The sequence below is a fragment of the Schistocerca gregaria genome, chromosome 7 (assembly GCF_023897955.1).
Source record: "Schistocerca gregaria isolate iqSchGreg1 chromosome 7, iqSchGreg1.2, whole genome shotgun sequence".
In the NCBI taxonomy this organism is placed as follows: domain Eukaryota; kingdom Metazoa; phylum Arthropoda; class Insecta; order Orthoptera; family Acrididae; genus Schistocerca; species Schistocerca gregaria.
This window is the reverse complement of record NC_064926.1, coordinates 222,385,973-222,408,326: the sequence shown is the minus strand read 5'-3', so window position 1 is coordinate 222,408,326 and position 22,354 is coordinate 222,385,973. Positions and strand designations below refer to the sequence as shown.

Below are 22,354 nucleotides of genomic sequence, written 5' to 3'. Positions count from 1 at the left end.
GTTAAACTTCATTCACAAATAGTTTGATCAAATCTAAACATCAAAGGGTAAAGTAAATAATTACTGTTACTGAGCTGTTCTCTATCAGCATACATAAAAAGCCAATACTTACAAACTACAGAAACTGGGATGAAGAGAAATGATCCCCAGTAAAATAAAACAAAGATGTAACTAGAATTTACACAACCAATGCGGTCTTCATTACAGTAAAAAAGAAAAATTATAACACGGCTGACACCAGAGACAAATAACATAGAATAAACAAGAAAACTATTGGAATTCTGACTACACTGTGTCATCAAACATACATAATAGTCATAGGGTCATTCCACATCAAGGGGACCAGGGGTCCCCACTTAACCATCTCCAAATCTAATGAAATTTGGCATGGAGGTTCTATACGGTGTTTGGTGGCTACATACCAAACTTCAGTCCAGTATCTTCAGTGGTTGAATTCTTAGGGGATTTTAAAGAGAGGCTACTCACCTCCCCATTATGTACAAAGGTGCAAATGTGCTAACTTTGCTAGGCTTCTTTTAAAAGTTCTAGCAAACATCTAGTCATTTGCTTTGATATACACAGACAACTTTTTATGCTCAATTACACCATGGCTAAAATTAGGGATTTAGCCTTACCTAAAATACATACAAGCCTCTAAAGTGGCCAAAAAATTCATCACACTATTCTAAGAGCCATGGTTTGACCGACCACTGCTACTTTTCATGTGAACCAATCACACTAAAACTTTACAGCGTTATTTATATCTCTGATGTCTATATATCGACCAAATTTAATTAACACTGGATGCCCAGATGAAAAGATATGCATCTGCAAAGTTGGCCAAACTTTTCTACTTGCAAATTTTATGATATTTTTGAGGGGTAATATCTTAACTATGTCTTCTTTAATCCTCTTTTCTTTTCTACAGCTGGAAAAGGCATGCCTTAACTTTCAAAGAAATATTGTTTAATTTCTGGAGCTTTCAGTCTGACGAGTAAGCATATGTTTAAAAAGTTATTGTTTTAGCACTTCAAGAAGATTTAAAAGTCAAATATTTTGCTCATTAAGTTCCATAATTAATTATATAAATAAAATAGAAAGAAACATTCCACATGGGAAAAATATATTAAAAACAAAGATTCCATGACTTACCAAGCGGGAAAGCGCCGGTAGATAGGCACAATAAAAAAACACACAAACACACACACAAAGTTTCAAGCTTTCGAAACCCACGGTTGCTTCGTCAGGAAAGAGGGAAGGTGAGGGAAAGATGAAAGGATGTGGGTTTTAAGGGAGAGGGTAAGGAGTGTCTGTATATGTGTGGATGGATATGTGTGTGTGTGGGAGGGTATACCTATCCTTTTTTCCCCCTAAGTCCATGGAGAAGAAATAAAAACTTTGAGGTTCGCCGATGACATCATAATTCTGTCAGAGACAGCAAAGGACATGGAAGAGAAGTTGAACGGAAAGGATAATGTCTTGAAAGGAGGATATAAGATGATCATCAACAAAAGCAAAACGAAGATAATGGAATGTAGTCAAATTAAGTCGGGTGATGCTGAGGGAATTAGATTAGGAAGTGAGACACTTAAAGTAGTAAGGGAGTTGTGCTATTTGGGGAGCAAAATAACTGAGGATATAAAATGTAGACTGGCAATGGGAAGGCAAGCGTTTCTGAAGAAGAGAAATTTGTTAACATCGAGTATAGATTTAAGTGTCAGGAAGTCATTTCTGAAAGTATTTGTATGGAGTGTAGCCATGTATGGAAGTGAATCATGGGCGATAAATAGTTTGGACAAGAAGAGAATAGCAGCTTTCGAAATGTGGTGCTACAGAAGAATGCTGAAGATTAGATGGGTAGATCACATAACAATGAGGAAGTATTGAATCGGATTGGGAAGAAGAGAATTTTGTGGCACAACTTGACCAGAAGAAGGGATCGGTTGGTAGGACATGTTCTGAGGCATCAAGAGATCACCAATTTCGTATTGGAGGGCAGCGTGGAGGGTAAAAATCGTAGAGGGAGACCAAGAGATCACTACACTGAGCAGATTCAGAAGGATGTAGGTTGCAGTAGGTACTGGGAGATGAAGAAGCTTGCACAGGATAGAGTAGCATGGAGAGCTACATCAAATCAGTCTCAGGACTGAAGACCACAACAAGGTAAGTCTTTCCGCTCCTGGGATTGGAATGACTCCTTACCCTCTCCCTTAAAACCCACATCCTTTCATCTTTCCCTCTCCTTCCCTCTTTCCTGACGAAGCAACCGTGGGTTGCGAAAGCTCGAAATTTTGTGTGTGTGTTTGTGTTTTTTTTATTGTGCCTATCTATCAGCACTTTTCCGCTTGGTAAGTCATGGAATCTTTGTATTCCATAATTAATTATTTTTATTTGAGTGTATAAGTCACTTTCAAATATTAATTTAACACATTACAAAAAAACAAGTATAGTACAAAACACAGCAAATTTGCAGAACAAAAACACTGAAGAGTCAGTCCCGTTTTTGGTTAAGCTCTTTTACAATTTTGTCAATGACAGTTTCTTGGTGATGATGATGATGGGGCTTCTAAACTCATGACGATATGTTGCTCAGGAATCCAGCACGTATCTTTAGCAGACAGCCAGTGGAAGGAATGGGCATGACCATGTGGGTGCATAAAACTGATGAGGATGTCTTGTTGTTCATGTGAAACTTCACACGTTTCCAATCCACCAAAAATTGCCATCACAAGTAACATACTGTCCTGGTTGTATACTTGGAATTGAGACTGCTGAAATTCCTTCATCTGCTTTGAAGGTGTCAACTATGAATACTGTGGCATCATTGGAAACTCTGCTTACTCTGTGCTGAATATAATTAATTGATTTTCTCTTGTTGCAGATGCCGCATGATAAACCTTCTTATTTGCATAGATACTTTCCCTAAACAACAGGAAAATCTTATACTGGTAGAAGTAACTACAATTACACATTTTTTGATTTAAAACTTCAAATTGTATTCATTTTTGTATTTATCAGTAATCCATTTTCCCTGATTTTGATGGGTATTCTTACCCATCAGTATGCGAGATCCAGAGATTAAACAATATAGCTTTGAAAGCTTAAAGGATGCTCTATACTACCGTGGCAAGAAAAAATGGAATTGAAGAAGACACAGTTGAGGTATTGCCCCCCCCCCCCCCCCCCCCAAAAAAAAAAAAAGTACCCTAAAATTTGCAAGTGGAAAATTTTGGCCAACTTTGCAGATGCATACCTTTTCATCTGGGCATCCAGTGCTAATTAGATTTGATTGATATGTGGACGTCATATGTAGGAATAGCCATCTGAAATTTTTTGTGACTGGCTCATACAAAAAGTAGCAGTGGTCGGTCAAACCATGGCTCTCAGAATATCATGACGAATTTTTTAGCCACTTCAGAGGCTTGTATCTGTATTTAGGTAAGGCTAAATCCCTAATTTTTGCCATGTGTGATTCAGCATAATAAGTTGTCTATATATATTAATCAAATGACCAAATGTTTGCTAGAACTTTTAAAAAAGCCTAGCAAAGTTGGCACTTTTGCACCTTCGTACATGATGGGGAGTTGAGTTGCCTCTCTTTAAAATCCTCAAAGAATTCAACCACTCCAGATACTGGTCTGAAATTTGGAACCATCAAAGACCATGTAGAACCCACACACGAAATTTCGTTAGATTTGGAGATGGTCAAGTGGGGACACTTTCTAATATTGACGTGGAATGACCCCATTCACAAAACTTACCACTTGAGATTAACGTCCACAATAAATCAGGAGGCAAGCTGGTAATGCCTGTTTGAAATATGAATTTCAGCTCTTACATACCAGAGTTGATCTATATTTTGTCACTATTTGCTTAGGTCCAGAAGAAAGATTCACTTTATTATTTGCTATTGCTGTTTACTGTTACCTTTTTTTAATACTTTACCAGTAAGAGTTTCAGAGTGGGGCCCACTTGCATTTTTCACAGATGACATATGATGTAAGCACATAATATGCACTAATACTCTCCAGAGATATCTCCTTTAGGTTAATTTATAAAGATAATGTGTGGTAAGTATGGAGTTAATATTGGCTACAATAATCAGACCGAAACTACAATGGCTGAATCAATCAAATGCACAATTCATATGTAATCATAATGTGCTTGTATTAGTTATCAAGTAAAAGTTGTCAACAACAAATACAAACATTGGTCTATGCTATGTATCAACATATCACCACAATCTTTATTCTGTATGATCACACTTGAACCTGTTATACTATCCCATTCATTCTATTGCAACCCGAGAAGTACTGTTCATCTCCAAGACTCCTCTGTACTATCACACAAATGCTGATGTCGCTGCAGGAGTGGCTCATCTTTTTGCTGTTATTAAAGACAGGCATATAACTTTCATCCATACAGGTCAATTACTATGCGGTATAAGTGGGTAATCTACGATAATAGTTTTCTAAGGTTTAATTATACCCCAATTAAACATAAATAAAAAATGCACCACTGTCAAAAAATTAAATGAAAACACTCAGCGATCACAGGAATTCGCCCACCATAATTTAAAACCCGTTTCCTGGTGGAGAAGACAAATGAAAAGAAAAAGGAATAAATGAAATAAAGACAATAATTAATTAAGGGTTATTTACATAATCATCAAGATTCACTATCAGTGGGATGAAGCAGGAAAATAAAGTTAAACGATATACAAATCAGCACAAATGAGGGATTATTGCATTGTCTGATATATAGGATATGCTTAATTACAGAGCAAGACATAACGGAAGGTAGCATGTCATAGACAGTTACAAGATAGGCCTACTACATGCAAGATGGGAAGAGAAATATATCAATTAAAAATACACAAAAAATTAAACGGAAGGGACCTTACTTCATTTTTTCAGTAACTCCTTGTCATCTTTAATGTGACCTCTGTTAAGTGATGGTACGTGTGAACAGTCTACATTACTCTTCTACTCAGTAAAAAAAAAAAAAAAGTGTATACAATATTTTTAAAACCGATGAAATGATTTATATTTCTCTAAATATTTTTTAATTGCTTCTTCCTTCTTTATGATGCTCACAACAACTACAATAAATACGATGGTTTGGGGCACATCATAAGTTACAATATCGCCGCCCTTTCAATTAGTACCGAACTTGAAAAAAACTTTCTTTATAAAACGAATGGTATAAAACGAAAACTATAGTAGGCCTACATCGTACTTGAGGCGGATCAGGTTCTGTTTAAAGAAAACTTTTTCAATCCTAAATACAAGATACAGTAAGAAGATGTGCAACACGTGCACCAAATATTGTTATTGTTATTGACTCAGTGAACGAATATACATTAGACAAAAGCAATAACCACACAGATTAATATCTGATTGCAAATACCTCACTAAATTACAAAATCCTACGTCAATCATGTGAAAACAACAACCCTACGAATTGTTAAAAATACATTGTTGCTTCGTTTTCGTCTACATTGTAGCAAGCAAAGAATAAAACGCGAAGAGAGAAGGCACCACCGTCGCCCAAAGGAAAAAGGTGTGAATATTCCAAGTTCCAACTTCGCACAACTTACCGTACGGGTATATTTGACAGAAACTTAATACAGTAGTTAATGACATCTGTTTCCTGTGAACATATAGTTTAAAAATATGACAGTCGGATTTGGAAATAATTTCAAAAGTACATATGTACGGTAAGTATCACCTCTGAAGTATCTTTAACAGGCTCCTAACAGGTCAATATAATTGTGCATTGTTCTTGAAATTCTTAATAAAGTAGGGCAGTATTTGGTAAGTTTCGAGATTTTGGTCAGCCAAGGAGATGGTGATATTCCAGTTGCTCTACTTCGTTGCTAAGCTGTTACGAAGCACGTGGCCAGCCGCACACGGAGCGACTCAACAGCAGCTCGTCAACCTGTGTTGGTGAAGGTTCGGCAGCGGATGACTTCCTGAGAAGTCAAATAGGACTCCGCAAGCTTATTCTATAAAGGGCGTTCAAAAAGAAACGGGCCTGTATGTTAGAAGTATTTACCCTGGCTGTTCAGACATTTGTCCCACTGTGACACAAGGTCCAGCCGTACGTGCGGAATTGATTAACATCGCAGCCCCGGGAATTGTATGAGAGAGCCATTCACCGCCTTGTCTCACAGTGGGACAAATGTCTCACTCAGCCAGGGTAAATACTTCTAATATACAGGTAATGGTTTCTGTAATTATGCCTCCGGCTGGTTTCTTTTTGAATGTCTCTTATATACTGGGGCTCCGCAAACAGTGCGACTGCAGAGTGACTTCTCAGTTAATCTTTTGCAACTTGTTACTATTCAGTATTCCAGCGACTCTGCACCCGTGTTACCAAGCGGTCTGCGTTGCATCGTGTCCTGGAACACAGCTGTGTATTAGTTTAATCTGATAATGAACGTACAGTATGCTAACATTAGCTTTGTACGAGAAGCTGAAAAAAAAAAAAATACAACTACAAGCTCCCAGGCTTTTGTAGGAGAGATTGATAGTGAAAGCGGAGAGTGAAGTGGGAAAAGAATTTCATATTACATTTGTAGTGTAGTGCACATCTATTGTATAAAATAAAATTAACAGTAAGTTATGTAAGTGAAAGCAAATAAACAGAAAATTGTAAATCATACCGATATTATTCTTATATTTCTTCTTTGTCATTTTGTAAAATTACAGTGTCATGTAGAAACAAAGAGTGAAAACCACAATTCTCCGATCGTGAAAGTACTAGTGATTTAACGAGCTCAAACACACCATCACCAAATTTTCATGTGTATACATCTCATAATATTCGGGTTTCGAAAAAAAAAGTAATGATGTGTTATGGCGGAGTAAATCAACAGCACCAAATCCCTGTAGCACTGTGTAGTTGTTCTATAAAAAGCTATGCATATCGAATCTGTTTCAGGTTGGTTGTTAACACACGGCCTGCAGTTTGCAATTCTTTGGATACGGAATACAGACGAATCCAGAATCTTCTTCGTTTTCTTACTCGTGTGTAATAATAATAGAGAACCACATCTTGATCTGAGCTTGAATCGAAGCTCGACATGCCGAGTGTAACCAAAAGTGAATCGAAGATCGACATGCCGAGTGTAACCGAAAGATGTTCGGGAGGGACAAACAATACTCCCTCTCCTCCCTGATCGCATACAGCAATTGCAGTTTCTCATTTCTGAGTTTCCCCTTTGACGGAACTACGTTGCCAGCTACTCGGCGATCAGTCGCCGATGTAGATCCCCTGGCCATTGCGTTCCGTTCCAGTCACTACGTGTGCTGACGGTCTAACAGTGTGAGTAGCGTAAGACGTCACCCCTTAGCTTTCCTGAATGAGTCATGGTAACGAAGCAAGTTTTTCGGTAAATGATAATACGTGTATGGGCACATAATTTTGTTGCATAGGGAATCGTTACAACACTTACCTCAACCGAGGCACTGGCGTACTAAGTATTTTTTTATTCCAACGATTAACTTTTTTAATGGTATTCGAAACCTCTTGATAAGACAAGTACAGTGATATAAAGCTTGTTAATGATGATGTTGAACCTTTTCACAAAAGTATCCGGGAAGTACGCTAAAACTGAAAGAAGGGAGACCAGAATGTATATTACCAACTGACGATACCGTAAGCCAGTTACTGTATTCATCTAGTGTTTCATAATGAGCGGCTTCCAACAAATTTCAAGCATGACTTTAACCCATTTATAAACTTTTTCTCGCTTACACGCTTAGCTTCAAATATTGAACACATCAACTTATTTGTAAAATAATCAGGCTTTTGAAGCTGTTTAATACATGGAAGTTCATTTCTTTAAAAAAATGGGGGTTTACTGGTCAATTACTGTCCTGCAAATACCGCCCATCTCCCCCTCCCCCCCCCCCCCCCCCCCTCCCATAAACCATGGACCTTGCCTTTGGTGAGCAGACTGGCGTGCCTCAGCGATACAGATAGCCGTACCGTAGGTGCAACCACAACGGAGGGGTATCTTTTGAGAGGCCAGACAAACGTGTGTTTCCTGAAGAGGGGCAGCAGCCTTTTCAGTAGTTTCAGGGCCAACAGTCTGGATGATTGACTGATCTGGCCTTGTAACACTACTCAAAACGACCTTGCTGTGCTGGTACTGCGAACGCCTGAAAGCAAGGGGGAACTATAGCCGTAATTTTTCCCGAGGGCATGCAGCTTCACTGTATGGTTAAATGATGATGGCATCCTCTGGGTAGAATATTACGGAGGTAAAATAGTCCCCCATTCGGACCTCCGGAATGGGACTACTCAGGAGGACGTTGTTATCAAGAGAAAGAAAACGCGTTCTAAGAACTGGAATGTCAGATCCCTTAATGGGGCAGGTAGGTTAGCAAATTTAAAAAGGGAAATGGATAGGTTAGAGTAAGATATACTGGGAATGAGTGAAGTTCGGTGGCAGGAGGAACAAGATTTCTGGTCAGGTGAATACAGGGTTATAAACACAAAAGCAAATAGGGGTAATGAAGGAGTAGGTTTAATAATGAATAGGAAAATAGGAGTGCGGGTAAGCTACTACAAACAGCATAGTGAACGCATTATTGTGGCCAAGATAGACACGAAACCCACATCTACTACAATAGTACAAGTTTATATGCCAACTAGCTCTGCAGACGAGGAAGAAATTGATGAAATGTATGACGAGACAAAAGAAATTATTCAGATAGTGAAGGGAGACGAAAATTTAATGGTTATGGGTAACTGGAATTCGACAGTAGGAAAAGGACGAGAAGGAAACGTAGTAGGTAAATATGGATTGGGGCTAAGAAATGAATCAGGAAGCCGCCTGGTAGAATTTTGCACAGAGCATAACTTAATCATAGCTAACACTTAGTTCAAGAATCATGAAAGATGGTTGTATACAAGGAAGAAGCCTGGAGATACTAGAAGGTCTCAGATAGATTATATAATGGTAAGACAGAGATTCAGGAACCAGGTTTTAAATTGTAAGACATTTCCAGGGGCAGATGTGGACTCTGACCACAATCTATTGGTTATGAACTGTAGATTAAAACTGAAGAAACTGCAAAAAGGTAGGAATTTGAGGAAATGAGAACTGGATAAACTGAAAGAACCAGAGGTTGTACAGAGTTTCAGGGAGAGCATTAGGGAAGGATTGACAAGAATGGGGGAAAGAAATAGAGTAGAAGAAGAATGGGTAGCTTTGAAAGATGAAATAGTGAAGGTAGCAGAGGATCAAGTAGGTAAAAAGACGAGGGCTAATAGAAATCCTTGGGTAACAGAAGAGATATTGAATATAATTAATGAAAGGAGAAAATACAATAATGCAGTAAATGAAGCAAGCAAAAGGAATACAAACATCTCAAAAATGAGCTCGAGAAGAAGTGCAAAATGGCTAAGCAGGGATGGCTGGAGGGCAACAGTAAGGATGTAGAGGCGCATATCACTAGAGATAAGATAGATACTGCCTACAGGAAAATTAAAGAGACCTTTGGAGAAAAGAGAACCACTTGTATGAATACCAAGAGCTCAGATGGAAACCCAGTGCTAAGAAAAGAAGGGAAAGCAGAAAGGTGGTAGGAGTATATAAAGGGTCTATACAGGGGCGATGTTCTTGAAGACAATATTATGGAAATGGAAGAGGAGGTAGATGAAGATGAAATGGGAGATACGATACTGCGTGAAGAGTTTGACAGAGCACTGAAAGACCTATGTCGAAACAAGGACCCCGGAGTAGATAACATTCCATTAGAACTACTGACAGCCTTGGGAGAGCCAGGCCTAACAAAACTCAACCTTCTGGTGAGCAAGATGTATGAGACAGGTGAAATACCCTCAGACTTCAAGAAGAATGCAATAATTTCAATCCCAAAGAAAGCAGGTGGTGAGAGATGTGAAAATTACCGCACTATCAGTTTAATAAGCCACGGTTGCAAAATACTAACACGAATTCTTTACAGACGAGTGGAAAAACTGGTAGAAGCCGACCTCGGGGAAGATCAGTTTGGATTCCGTAGAAATGTTGAAACACGTGAGGCAATACTGACCCTACTACTTTTCTCAGAAAATACATTAAGGAAAGGCAAACCTACGTTTCTAGCATATGTAGGCTTAGAGAAAGCTTTTGACAATGTTGACTGGAGTACTCTCTTTCAAATTCTGAAGGTGGCCCTGGTAAAATACAGGGAGCGAAAGGCTATTTACAATTTGTACAGAAACCAGATGACAGTTATAAGAATCGAGGGGCATGAAAGGGAAGCAGTGGTTGGGAATGGAGTGAGACAGGGTTGTAGCCTATCGCCGACGTTATTCAATCGGTATTTTGAGCAAGCAGTAAAGGAAACAAAAGAAAAATTCGGAGTAGGAATTAAAATCCATGGAGAAGAAATAAAAACTTTGAGGTTCGCCGATGACATTGTAATTCTGTCAGACAGAGCAAAGGACATGGAAGAGCTGCTGAACGGAATGGACAGTGTCTTGAAAGGAGGATATAAGATGAACATCAACAAAAGCAAAACGAGGATAATAGAATGCAACCGAATTAAATCGGGAGATGCTGATGGAATGAGATTAGGAAATGAGACGCTTAAAGTAGTGAATGAATTTTCCTATTTGGGGAGCAAAATAACTGATGATGGTCGAAGTAGAGAGGATATAAAATGTAGACTGGCAATGGCAAGGAAAGCGTTTCTGAAGAAGAGAAATTACTTCACATCGGGTATAGTTTTAAGGGTCAAGAAGTCGTTTCTGAAAGTATTTGTATGGAGTGTAGCCATTTATGGAAGTGAAACGTGGGTGTTAAATAGTTTATACAAGAAGGGAATAGAAGCTTTCGAAATGTGGTGCTACAGAAGAATGCTGAAGATTAGATGGGTAGATCACATAACTAAATGAGGAGGTACTGAACAGAACTGGAGAGAAGAGAAATTTGTGGCACAACTTGACTAGAAGAATTGATCGGTTGGTAGGGCATATTCTGAGGCATCAATGGATCACCAATTTAGTACTGGAGGGCAGCGTGGAGGGTAAAAATCGCAGAGGGAGACCAAGAGATGAACACACTAAACAGATTCAGAAGAATGTATGTTGCAGTAGGTACTGGGAGATGAAGCTTGCACAGGATGGAGTAGCATGCATCTGGACTGAAGACCAGAACAACAACAAACATCTTCAGGCGGTGCTCTCATGGCACGTTCTCGTTTTATTCAGCGAGAAGCTAGGCCTATACTACACATATATAATGTATTTCCTCTTGGCAATACTTTATATGACACAGATACAGTACAAGCTGCGATATTTGTAAGCTACCAGAAAGGGCTTGGGGAAACTGTTTCATATGTGTGTATGTCATGATGTTCATAAGAACTTTTCTACAAGCAGCTGCATTTCCGTCGCGTAGTTTTCGATTTGAACCTGTCCTGTGACTTCTTACTTGTCACCCCTGACATAAATACGTTGCTCTTCCATTCTTCTCAAGATCAAAAACGGCCCTGTTCACGGAAAAAGGAACTATTGCATTAAATTCTGAGTTTCCGAAAATATTATTTGATTTTCCTGTGTCAAGAAATGCCCAAATGTTTCTTAAACGTAAAACAACTGTTACTGGACAATTTTAATTACAAATGCTACTCGAAGCTATAATCAAATGGAGTCACAAGTCAGTGAACGCAACATTTCAGTGGTAATGAGTTGGTGACTACCTGTCATCCACAAAATATGCACATTTCTAAGTAGAATATAGATTTGCACATCACTTAAGTATGTATTCAAACTGCTTCCCATCGACATCAAGGCACATTTGTTTTGGCCGGTCGAGAATTAGATGAACAGAGATGGATCAGGGTGACATTAGATGTATTCTGGGGCGATTCTTCGAGACGTGTCGTATGATGTGGTTTTGTTTCCATGGTAGTCTGCATCTATGAGTGCTGTCCACAGAAAGACATGAAGAGAAATCACATCGTGGACCCGGTAGACTACTTTACTGCAGCGTTCCGTCCTATCAAACACCGTAATAGCCGATTCTATAGTCTCACCTTTCAGTTGTAGCACATTTCCCGGATACTTTTCAGAAAACTTTCTACGCCAGCATTAGTAAGAATTATGTCGCTGCACTTTGTCCTTTGAAGAGCGTACGAATAGCGTTAAAAATAGTAGATAGTTCGCTTAAGGTATCTTTGTCGATACAACAGTCGCCAAACTTACAGGGTGTCCAGAAAAGGACTCCCTGATTTCAAAACCAAATATCTCGAAAACAAACATCGATAGAGGAATGCAGTAAACGGTATGTTGATTGTGAAAGCTGTAAGAAGTTTATACAGCAGTTTGAAATAATAGTTACAAAAACTGCTAACAGATGGCGCTGTACGCTGTACAGCTCATATCAGAATACATAAGTGAAATTATCGTATGAAAATAATCTTTGCAAACAATCACATCACAATGTTTTCAAAATGTTCACCATTGTCACTACAGGGGTGGCGCAAACGAAGAATGAAATTCGCCATCACATTTCGTAGTGTCTCAACCGAAATGGATTCACATGCCACAAAGATCGCCGATTCAAGCTCGTCCAGCGTGGCGGGATGCTTCGGGTAGACCATGTCTTTCACTGTGCCCCACAAAAAAAAGTCACAGGGAGTCAAATCCGGCGAATATGGAGGCCAGTCCATACTTGCACCAGTAAATTTGGGATATTACAAAGCTATGAGTCGATTCCCGAAGTATTCCTCAAGAAAGCGAAACACTTGTTCGGTCCGATGTGGTCGGGCTCCATCTTCCATAAACCATTCAGCACCTGGTCGATCCTCTAACGCTTGCTGTGTGGCGACAAATTGTTCCAAAATTGCAACGTAACGTGCACCAGGGACCGTTTCTCGAACGAAAAAAGGGCCAATAATGCCTCTGCTTCATACTGCAGCCCACTCAGTAACTTTAGAGAGAATACGGGGGTTTCGCTTCACGCCAATATGGCTTTTCGGAACCCCAAAATCTCCAGTTCATGCATCCATTCAGGTGGAAGTGTGCTTCATCTGTAAACCAGATGCAGCCAACATCAAATCCTTCACTATCAATCATTGTGAGCATCTGATTAGCAAAGGCAACCCTTTGTTGTACAGCTCGTACGGGTATGGCCTGGTGCGTTTGAATTTTGAATGGAAACATGTATAGGCTCTTTCTCAGTATTTTCTGCGTGCTGGAACGCTTCAAACCAGTCTCAGATTCAATTCTACGGACGGATGACATTGGATTTCTCTGAATAATTCCAGAAACTGTGGCGATATTTTCAGGCGTAACTGCGGTTTGCTTGCGGCCAACATGCCCCACTAGATCATCAGTTACGCTGCCTGTTCATTGAAATTTTGCGAAGAGCGTACGAATGGTTTTCACATCGGGTCCTTTTGAAACATTAAATCGTGCTTGAAAACTTCGCCTTGTTGCTGTAGGACTCTCTTCTAACCTGTGGTACTCTAGCACCAGAAAACACGTTTTTCAATGGAGTACATGGTTATAATCTCTTCCTTCAGTATGCTAACCTCCTTTCACGTTTCAATAGTCGAACTGATCGCTCTGGGCTTCGGATCACTATTTATACTAGGCATTACGTATGGCGATTACAGCACCATCTGTTCGAGGGATCTACGTTTGATTATAGTTAGAAGAGAGGCTAACTCAGCGGCAAATTCGATGGACTTGGGCTTTATTTACTAATTTACGATATTTCACAGCGTCCATTCTTTGCGTAACCGAAACCAAACAGAGGTCTGTGTTATGCACTGTATCCTCAAGTATTACTGAGCTTGTAGCTAGTGTTTATGTTTAAATATAAGGAACGGAACAACAACAGAATTATGTGCCCCTCTGTGTGCTATCATTTTCCAGAAGCTTCGTTGCTATTTATTGAAACGTTTATGAAATACAATAAAATGGCGTTACGGCCTTACACGACTCACCGCTATATCCTTTGAGATATCATGATTTGCGAAGGAAAGGAAACATAACGATTCTTCAGTTGCTGCGAATAATAGTGTAGTGCATATCTATTACCACGAGTATCTCTAGTCACATACAGTGATATTAATTTTGCTTCAGCTTAAAAAACGAGCAGATGAAGTTAGAAATGTTGCCTTAGTTTAGTAGCTCTTTCTGTGTTACCCATATTCTCAAGCAGAGAGAAATGGTTAATCAAAGCCTTAAATGTCACTGGTAAAATGATGCCATCATACGTTCCACGATGCCTCCAGCTGTAAAAAGAGCATTGAAATATGTGTTAAAATAATGCTACATACATTAACTTGGTCAGCATTCCGAACTGTAAACAATACATGTTACATTCTTATAGCTTTGTAACGTAAGGATACGTAGTGAGAACTGGGAATTATGTTATCCTAGGCTCCGCTCACGACTGTCCAAGAAAGCAGAGGAGTTTAGGAGACTTTCATGGTCCGTGTCATTGGTACTAAGGGAAGAAAACTACACTCGTGCTCATAAATTAAGGATAATTGCAGAGTGTGGTGCCGCACAACTTGGCACTACACAAAACTGGCGCTAATAGCATAGGCACAAAGGGAACACGACACAGATCTGTAAGTCCACGGTATTGGTGATAAGTTGAGAAAACCATCCCGAAATACATGTGTTACAAAACGCCACTGTTTCCTGCGCATGTACCTCGACATCAATATGGGATATGATCACAATGCAAACGTGCAAACGTACACATGCCGCACAACCGGTTGGCATACTCTGGATCAGGTGGTCGAGCAGCTGCTGAGGTATAGCCTCTCATTTTTGCAGCAGTGCCTGTCGGAGCTCCTGAAGTGTCGTAGTGGTTTGAAGACGTACCGCAATACCTCGACCGAGAGCATCCCGAACGTGCTCGATGGGGTTTAGGTCTGGAGAACAGGCAGACTACTCCATTCGCCGGATATCTTCTGTTTCAAGGTACTCCTCCACGATGGCAGCTCGGTGGCGCCGTGTGTTATCATCTATCAGGAGGAAGTTGGGACCCACTGCACCCCTGCAAAGGCGGGCATACTGGTACAAAATGACGTACCGATACACCTTACCTGTTACAGTTCCTCTGTCAAAGACATGCAGGAGTGTGCGTGCACCAATCATAATCCCACCCCACACCATCAAAACACAACATCCACACAGGTCCCTTTCAAGGACATTACGGGGTTGGTACCTGGTTTCTGGTTCACGCCATATGAAAACCCGGTGAGAATCACTGTTCAGACTATACCTGGACTCGTCCGTGAATATAACCTAGGACCACTGTTCCAATGACCATGTACTGTGTTCTTGGCACCAGGCTTTCAGGGCTCTCCTGTGACCAGGGGTCAGTGGAATGCACCATTAGCATGTCTAAAAGCGTATGCACACTTACTCGCTGCACTGTCCTCTGACATGCACCAACACACTTCTGTGTATGTGGACTGCGCTAGCGCCACCGTGAGACGACTGCAGGTCAAATGCACCGCATGGTCATACCCGAAGATGATTTAAACCCGCAAACCGCCCACCAGAGCGTTGTTTCACCATGTATCAGCATTATCCTTAATTTATGAGCATGAGTGTAGATTTATCTTCCTGAATTCGGTATCTTTTTGACTTTGGACTTCTATGCGACGGACTGAGTGACTTGTTATCCTTTGTTTACCATGTTAAGAAAATGACGAACTGAACAATTTGAATCCTTGATCTGGACTAAATAGTGGAAGTGCTTTTTATTTTTCTGTATCGTTGGAATAAGTTTATATATAAGCAATATTGTACGAAAACGTAAGGATGTGAAATCTCTGCCTCTCACGTTTCAAAGTCGTTATTGACAAAATCTCAAGAACTTTTCGCAATGTGGTGGTTTCAGTTATGGAGCAGTTATCTTCAGATTCCAACCGAGCACGCCGCATATCGGGACGCCAGGTGTTTATAAAGCACTATTTACAGTGTAATAACGCGTTTTGAATCAGTGGTGTCACTATGTGCTACATACGTGACTGGAGCCTTAAGATGAAATGCTCCATAGTTGAAACAAGCTGCATTGCGAATTGTTCTTGTAATTGTGTCAATAACGGAATAAACGATAATATTAAGTCAGTTATGATCTTCGGTGACGGAATACCAGTTGCCCCAGCTAACGCAGTACTTTAGATCAGTTGGAATAATACTTCTCCGAATATAGGTGTCTTTTTTCTTTGTCGTTATTTAAGTCTCTCAAAAGGGAACAACGTACCTGCTCTTCAGCTGCTTAGTATATTAAAATACAATGCGTTCAAAACAGGCACAAACAGTTGAAAAACATATAAATAATGTAATTAAATCTAGTTGGTGTGGATGTACACTGATGAGAAGAATGGAATCAAAAATGGAACTGGGGTAGGTGAGCGGAGCTGTTGTAAGAGGTAAGGTGGGGTTGGGATCGAAGAAGGATATCTAAGTGGGGGAAAAGGAACTGGGAGTGGTTTCAGGAGTATGTGGAATTGACAAGTAGAGGGTCACACAGCAAAATGGATATTTTGAAGGACAGTTGTCACAAAAGGGGTTCTCTGTGGTGAGGATGAGATGTAGAGACTTGTTACGATAGAGGGGCCATCTCTATGTGGGCCTTTAACTGGAGGGTTTCTTACCTTGCGCTTGTACAAGTAGGTCCGATGTGATCAGTTACAGGTGCTACATTAGGGTGTTGTTAACGGATGTGATCGGATTTACAATACGGAGAGATTGGCAGGTTTTGACGGTATAAGATCAGACAGTCGCTGCAGGCATTGCATATTTGAGAACGGTTTGTTTAAGGTTTCGGATCTGGAAGGTTCTACGTTATTTGTTGGACGATAATCGAATCAGATGTTGCCAGCATCGTATTATGTACCAGTAAAATTGAAAGAGGATGAACGAAAATGTGAAATGTCTAAATACGAGAAAATGCCAGATGAAACTTGTAATTAAAAAAAGGAAGCACAAAGCTGTATCACTTATCGACATAATGTTCTCCGCGTTTAATGGAAGTTCGCCAGCGCTTATAAACTGTCTGAACTTCAGGAGAAAAGAGTTCGTTTGGAGCGGTGTGAGTAACCACAAGTGCACAAGATAGCGTACTTCGTAAGGATAACTAAACTTCTCCCAACCACTGACACTCTAATTGATGTAAACACACAAAATGTGCTCGGGGAGGTTTGATGATTATCGTGAATATGGAAGCCAACCGAGGTTAATGCCTGTGTTTATTACAAATGTGATACAGGGCATAGGAGGCGGATATTGTCGTTGTTTGCTACCTGAACGGTCTGGAATAATTTTCTGCTGAGATGGCTACTAGGATACAATTAAGACTTCCCACCTGGCGGACATTGGACCGTTGAACAGTTTAAATCGTCTGCTGAGATGTACAAGTATGAAAGTCTGTCTACCGGGTTTCTCTTTTATACCCACGAAGTCTCAGCGGAATGAGATGGAGTACATGCAGAAATGTTAGAAAATGACTTGTTGGTATTGATTTCCTGCACTTAGATGACTTTGAACACATTAAAAGTATGAAGCGCAATCTGCGTCTGACACGCGTTGTCCAGTGCGTCAACCAGTTTCACAAGAACGAGCACTATAACAAGTCAATAATTTTGTTAGAGTGTTTGGCATGAAAGACCATACCATATAGTTGAACACCTCAGATACATTTAACACTCTCTTTGGAGTCGCATGGTGTAAAACAGCGGAGAATCACTTACCTGACTGAAATATACTCTAAGGGGGGAAAATGATGGAGCACTAAGGAATTGTCCGAATGCGACGGAAATCGGTAGATGTGATGTAGACGTACAGACAAACAAATGATTACAATTACAGAAAAAAATAAATGATTTATTCAAGACAAAGAACTTTATAAATTGAGAAAGTCAATAACGTATTGGTCCACCTCTGGCAGTTATGCAAGCAATTATTCGGCTTGGCATTAATTGATAGTGTTGTACTGAGCGATATCGTGGCAGATTCTGTCTAAAGGGAGCGTTAGATCGTCAAAATCCCAAGCTGGTTGGAGGGACCTGCCCATAGCGCTCGTTTGGGGAGATATCTGGCGACCTCTCTGGCAGAAGTAGAGTTTGGCAAAGACGAAGACAAGAAGTAGAAACTCACAGTGAGCTGGCGGGCATTATCTTGCTGAAATGTCCGCAGCTCGTGGTCTCGCGGTAGCGTTCTCGCTTCCCGAGCACGGGGTCCAGGATTCGATTCCCGGCGGGGTCGGGGATTTTCTCTGTCTCGTAATGACATTCATCATCACTTCATCATCGTCATTGACTCGCAAGTCGCCGCAGTGGCGTCAACTAAAAAGAACTTGTGATGCGGCAGCCGAACTGCCCCGCAATGTTCCTCTCGGCCAACAATGCCATACGATCATTATCATTATTATCTTGCTGAAATGAAAGCCTATGATGGCTTTCCCTGAAGGGCAACAAAACGGGTCGAGGCCTATCGTCGACATACCGCTGTGCTAAGGGAGCCGACCAAAGAACTGGCAACCTGGACCATCGCTCGTGGATGTCGGGTTGTGTGGCGGGCCAAAGTCAGGCTAGTATCCCACCGCTGTCTGGGAAGTCTCCAGAAACGTCTTCGCTGGTCATTCTACTCCAGTCCGTGAGACTGCAGGTCAAAGACATGTTTGGAGGCACCCTGCACAGGTCTGGGATACTAAACTGACTGTCGCCCGCCATACGCCCTGCAACCAAGAGTGATGGTGAAGGGTGCCATTTGATTTTATAGAGGAACCTGTATTGTTGTCATCCACGGCACCCTTCATGGCAAGCCATCCTGGTCTTACATTTCAGCAAGATGATGTCCATCCAACACAGCGATAGTTTCTACTGCTCATCTTCGTGCTTGGCAAACCATCCCTTGGCCAGCATGGTCGCCAGATCTCTCCTCAGTTGGGAACAGTTGGAGAATTATGGGCAGAGCCCTCCAACCAGCTCGAGGTCTACGATCTAACAGGCCAGTTGGACAGAATTGGCCACCATACCCCTGAGGAGGACATCCAACCATATTGTCAATCAATGGCAAGCCGAATAATTACTTGTATAAGGGCCAGGGGTAAAGCAAAGGGTTATTGACTTGCTCAGTTTGTGAAACACTTTCTCTTTAATAAATCATACAGTTTTTATAAAATTGTAATCACTTATTTGTCTGTACACGTACATCACATCTACCGATTTCCGTCCCATTCCTTCGTGGTGCATCGTTATCTTTTTTCTCTTAACATGTGTCATTTGCGTACATAGGTGTAGCTGCGGGTAAGAAGCTAGTAATGGAACAAAAGGAAGCTAGTCTATTGTGATGTAGATGCCAACGACGACTCAAATACTGTGTTAGTTGTTTTAGCACCTCGCTCAGCTTCACCACCCTGTAAGAAATGGGTTCAGTTGGATATAAGGAAAAAATTAGACACATATTACGAGAGGCAGCAGCATCGCGCATGACGTACGGAGAGTCTCCCGTGCGTGGTGCTCCGCCGGCTGCAGGAGACGGAAGAGGGCCGTCCGGTACCTTGTAGATACTTACTTCTCCCTCAGCTCTCTTCTTTTCGAGCTCCTTCTGCTTGGCATATTCCTCGGCGATACGCGCCTCGATGGCGGCCAGCGACTCGCGGGTGAACGGACGGAACAAGCTGCGTTCTTCCTCTGATATGGACTCTAGGTCCTCGGACATGGTCCCAGGTGGCGCTGGCGGGGGCGGCTAACAGCAGTGGCGGCCCCGGGCGGGCTGTGGGGCGGCGGCGGCGGCGGCCGGCGGGGGCGGGCTGCGGGCGCGGCCGGCCGTCTCTGTCATGTCCACCCTCAGCCTGCAACAGCGCCACGGCGCGTCCGGGCGGCCGCTGCAACACACAGCGCGCGCCCGTCACGCCTCCGCCCGCTGCAGCCTTCTGTACGAGGCATATCAAAGTCATAGAGGCAGCAACGACTTAGAATTCTCACTACACTGGACAAGAAATTAGTCAGCCCCAGGCATCACGCTAACATCGTGTTAACTACCGTTCCTCCTTGCTTAAATGCGTGGTGGTTCCAAAAACGTACCAAGTACTTGTGAAGCCCTGACTCACCAAGCATGAAGCTATCTTTCCTGATCCCTCTAGAGTACGTGGTAGTTCCCATTATGACCAAGAGAAATCAGAAACTGATATCAAATATGGAGTGCCTCAAGGTTCTGTCTTGGGACCCCTTCTTTACTTGATTTCTGTTAATGATACACAGTATTGTTCTCCTAACTGTACAAAAATATTGTATGTGGATGATACATCAATAGTGTGTAAACACAAAGACTACGAGAGTGTGGGGGTACTGTGCAACAGTGTAACTAATGAAATAGTCAAATATTTTAATGAAAGGCATCTAAATGTAAGTGCTTCAAAGATTACAATGATGGAATTTAACACAAGGAAACAAATAGTATTTGACATGAAATTATCCATAGGAAATGACATTGTAAAAAAGGAAAAATGGACAAAGTTCTTGGAAATTACAATCCAGGAAAGCCTCAAATGGGACATGCATATTGATTCCTTAGCATGTAAGCTGTTGAAGAATGTGTTTGCTATGAATATGAGTAGCAAATATTGTAAGGACATGTGTGTACTAAAAACTGCTTATCATGCCCTATTCTCATCAAACCTAAACTATGCTGTAGAAATATGGGGTGCAACAACTCAAGCCAACCTAAGCACGTTATTAATCCTACCAAAAAAAGTTATCAGAATTATTTGTGGTGCCAAACCTCGAGAATCATGTCGGAATCTGTTCCCAAAATAAGGTGTGCTTACCATTATAGGTGTATACGTATTGAAAGTTATATTGCTAGTGAAATCAATAAATCCAAATTTCAACTGTGACCTGCACTAGTAATATACAAGGCAAAAGTTCAGATACCATGTAAATGGCCACAGAACAGCTTTATATGAAAAAAATGCACTTCATGCTGGGCTGAAGCTAGCTAATGCCCTACCAAAAAGGCTCACAACCCTTCCTACCAACAAATTAGAAGATCAGCTAAAAAGAATTCTAATTGAAAACCCTTTTTATTCCATAGAAAAGTATTATATCTGTACAAAAAGTGCTTCATAAGTATGTCAAGATCATAGTTTAAAGTAACCTACAACTAATATAACGTTGATAAAAGCAATATTTGTAATATTGTGATTGTATACTACCAAATGTAAAATCCATCAAAATGTAAAATTTATTAATACAAACAAATCTTTAGTTTGTAATTTATAAACTGATGTATTCAGAAGAATAATCTGTATGATGTCTTAAAACTGTATTATTTCTAGGGATTGTATATGATTATATGATGTTGAATAAATATTATTATTATTATTATTAGTAGTAGTAGTAGTAGTAAATAGAGTTTCTCCATGTAGTTCTGTCTGTGGCGGTTGTTACTTCCAACAGTGTGGACAATGTTGCTAGTTTTTGTCCTTGCGAAATTTCTGTCTTTACGAGATATGCAGGGTGAGACAAAAAAAAAAGACTCTACAACTTCGGAAGGATTCAGAAATTTATTGAGATAACTTGCAGAATCGGTAGATGTGTCATTTCGTGGCCAACAATCTCAAGTTTGATTCACGTAGTGCATCAATACCCTATTCCGCCGCTAGGAGCGCCAGAGTAGTGCAATGTTAAAATGGCTACTTTCACTAGTATTGTGCATCTGGATGATCTGGACATGCTTTAAAACTTTAATTCCACAGATCGATGAAGATGACCGAAATGGGATGGTATACTACCAGCAAGACGATGCTTCACCTCATTTCCTCATGAAAGTTCGATATTTCCTTGATGATCGCTTCCTAGGTCGGTTGATTGGCGATGAAGGACCAGTCACATGGCCATCTCGCTTCTCAGACTTGACGCGATTCTGTTTCTTTCTCTTGGGTTTCATTAAAGAACGTGGGAATGTTCCTGTCCTACCAAACATTTTAGCCGACCTGAAAAATCGAATCTACGCTGCCGTTGTACAAATTACGCCCAATTTGCTGCAGCGAGAGTAGGAAGAAATTGATTACTGGTGGGATGTTTGCCGCACTACAGATATTGTTGTCAAATCGAACTAAAATGACACTTGACACTTTTATGTGAATCTTGACGTTGTTTGTTCAAAATCACAAATCTACCGATTGTGTAAGTTATCTCAACAAATTTCTATACCATTCAGAAGTTGTAAAGTACTTCTTAATTCTGCCTTTATTGTTGAATCAGCTCTTTATTACAGGTAAGATAATGACATGTACATTCAGAATCACTGTATAATTTCCGGTTCTTAGGTATATTCTACAGAAGATGTCTAC

The 22,354-nt window shown here is 40.7% G+C and overlaps 1 protein-coding gene across 1 annotated transcript in view; it reads right to left on the bottom strand.

Annotated features, from left to right (window-relative positions):
* Positions 1-22,354, bottom strand: part of LOC126281447 (sodium channel protein para) — a 1,486,858-nt gene that overhangs the window by 808,902 nt on the left and 655,602 nt on the right. The window contains exon 5 of the mRNA XM_049980418.1: positions 19,573-19,885. Within this exon, the coding sequence (XP_049836375.1) occupies positions 19,573-19,719 (147 nt within the window). The 5' untranslated portion in view covers positions 19,720-19,885. The remainder of the gene's footprint in view (positions 1-19,572; positions 19,886-22,354) is intronic.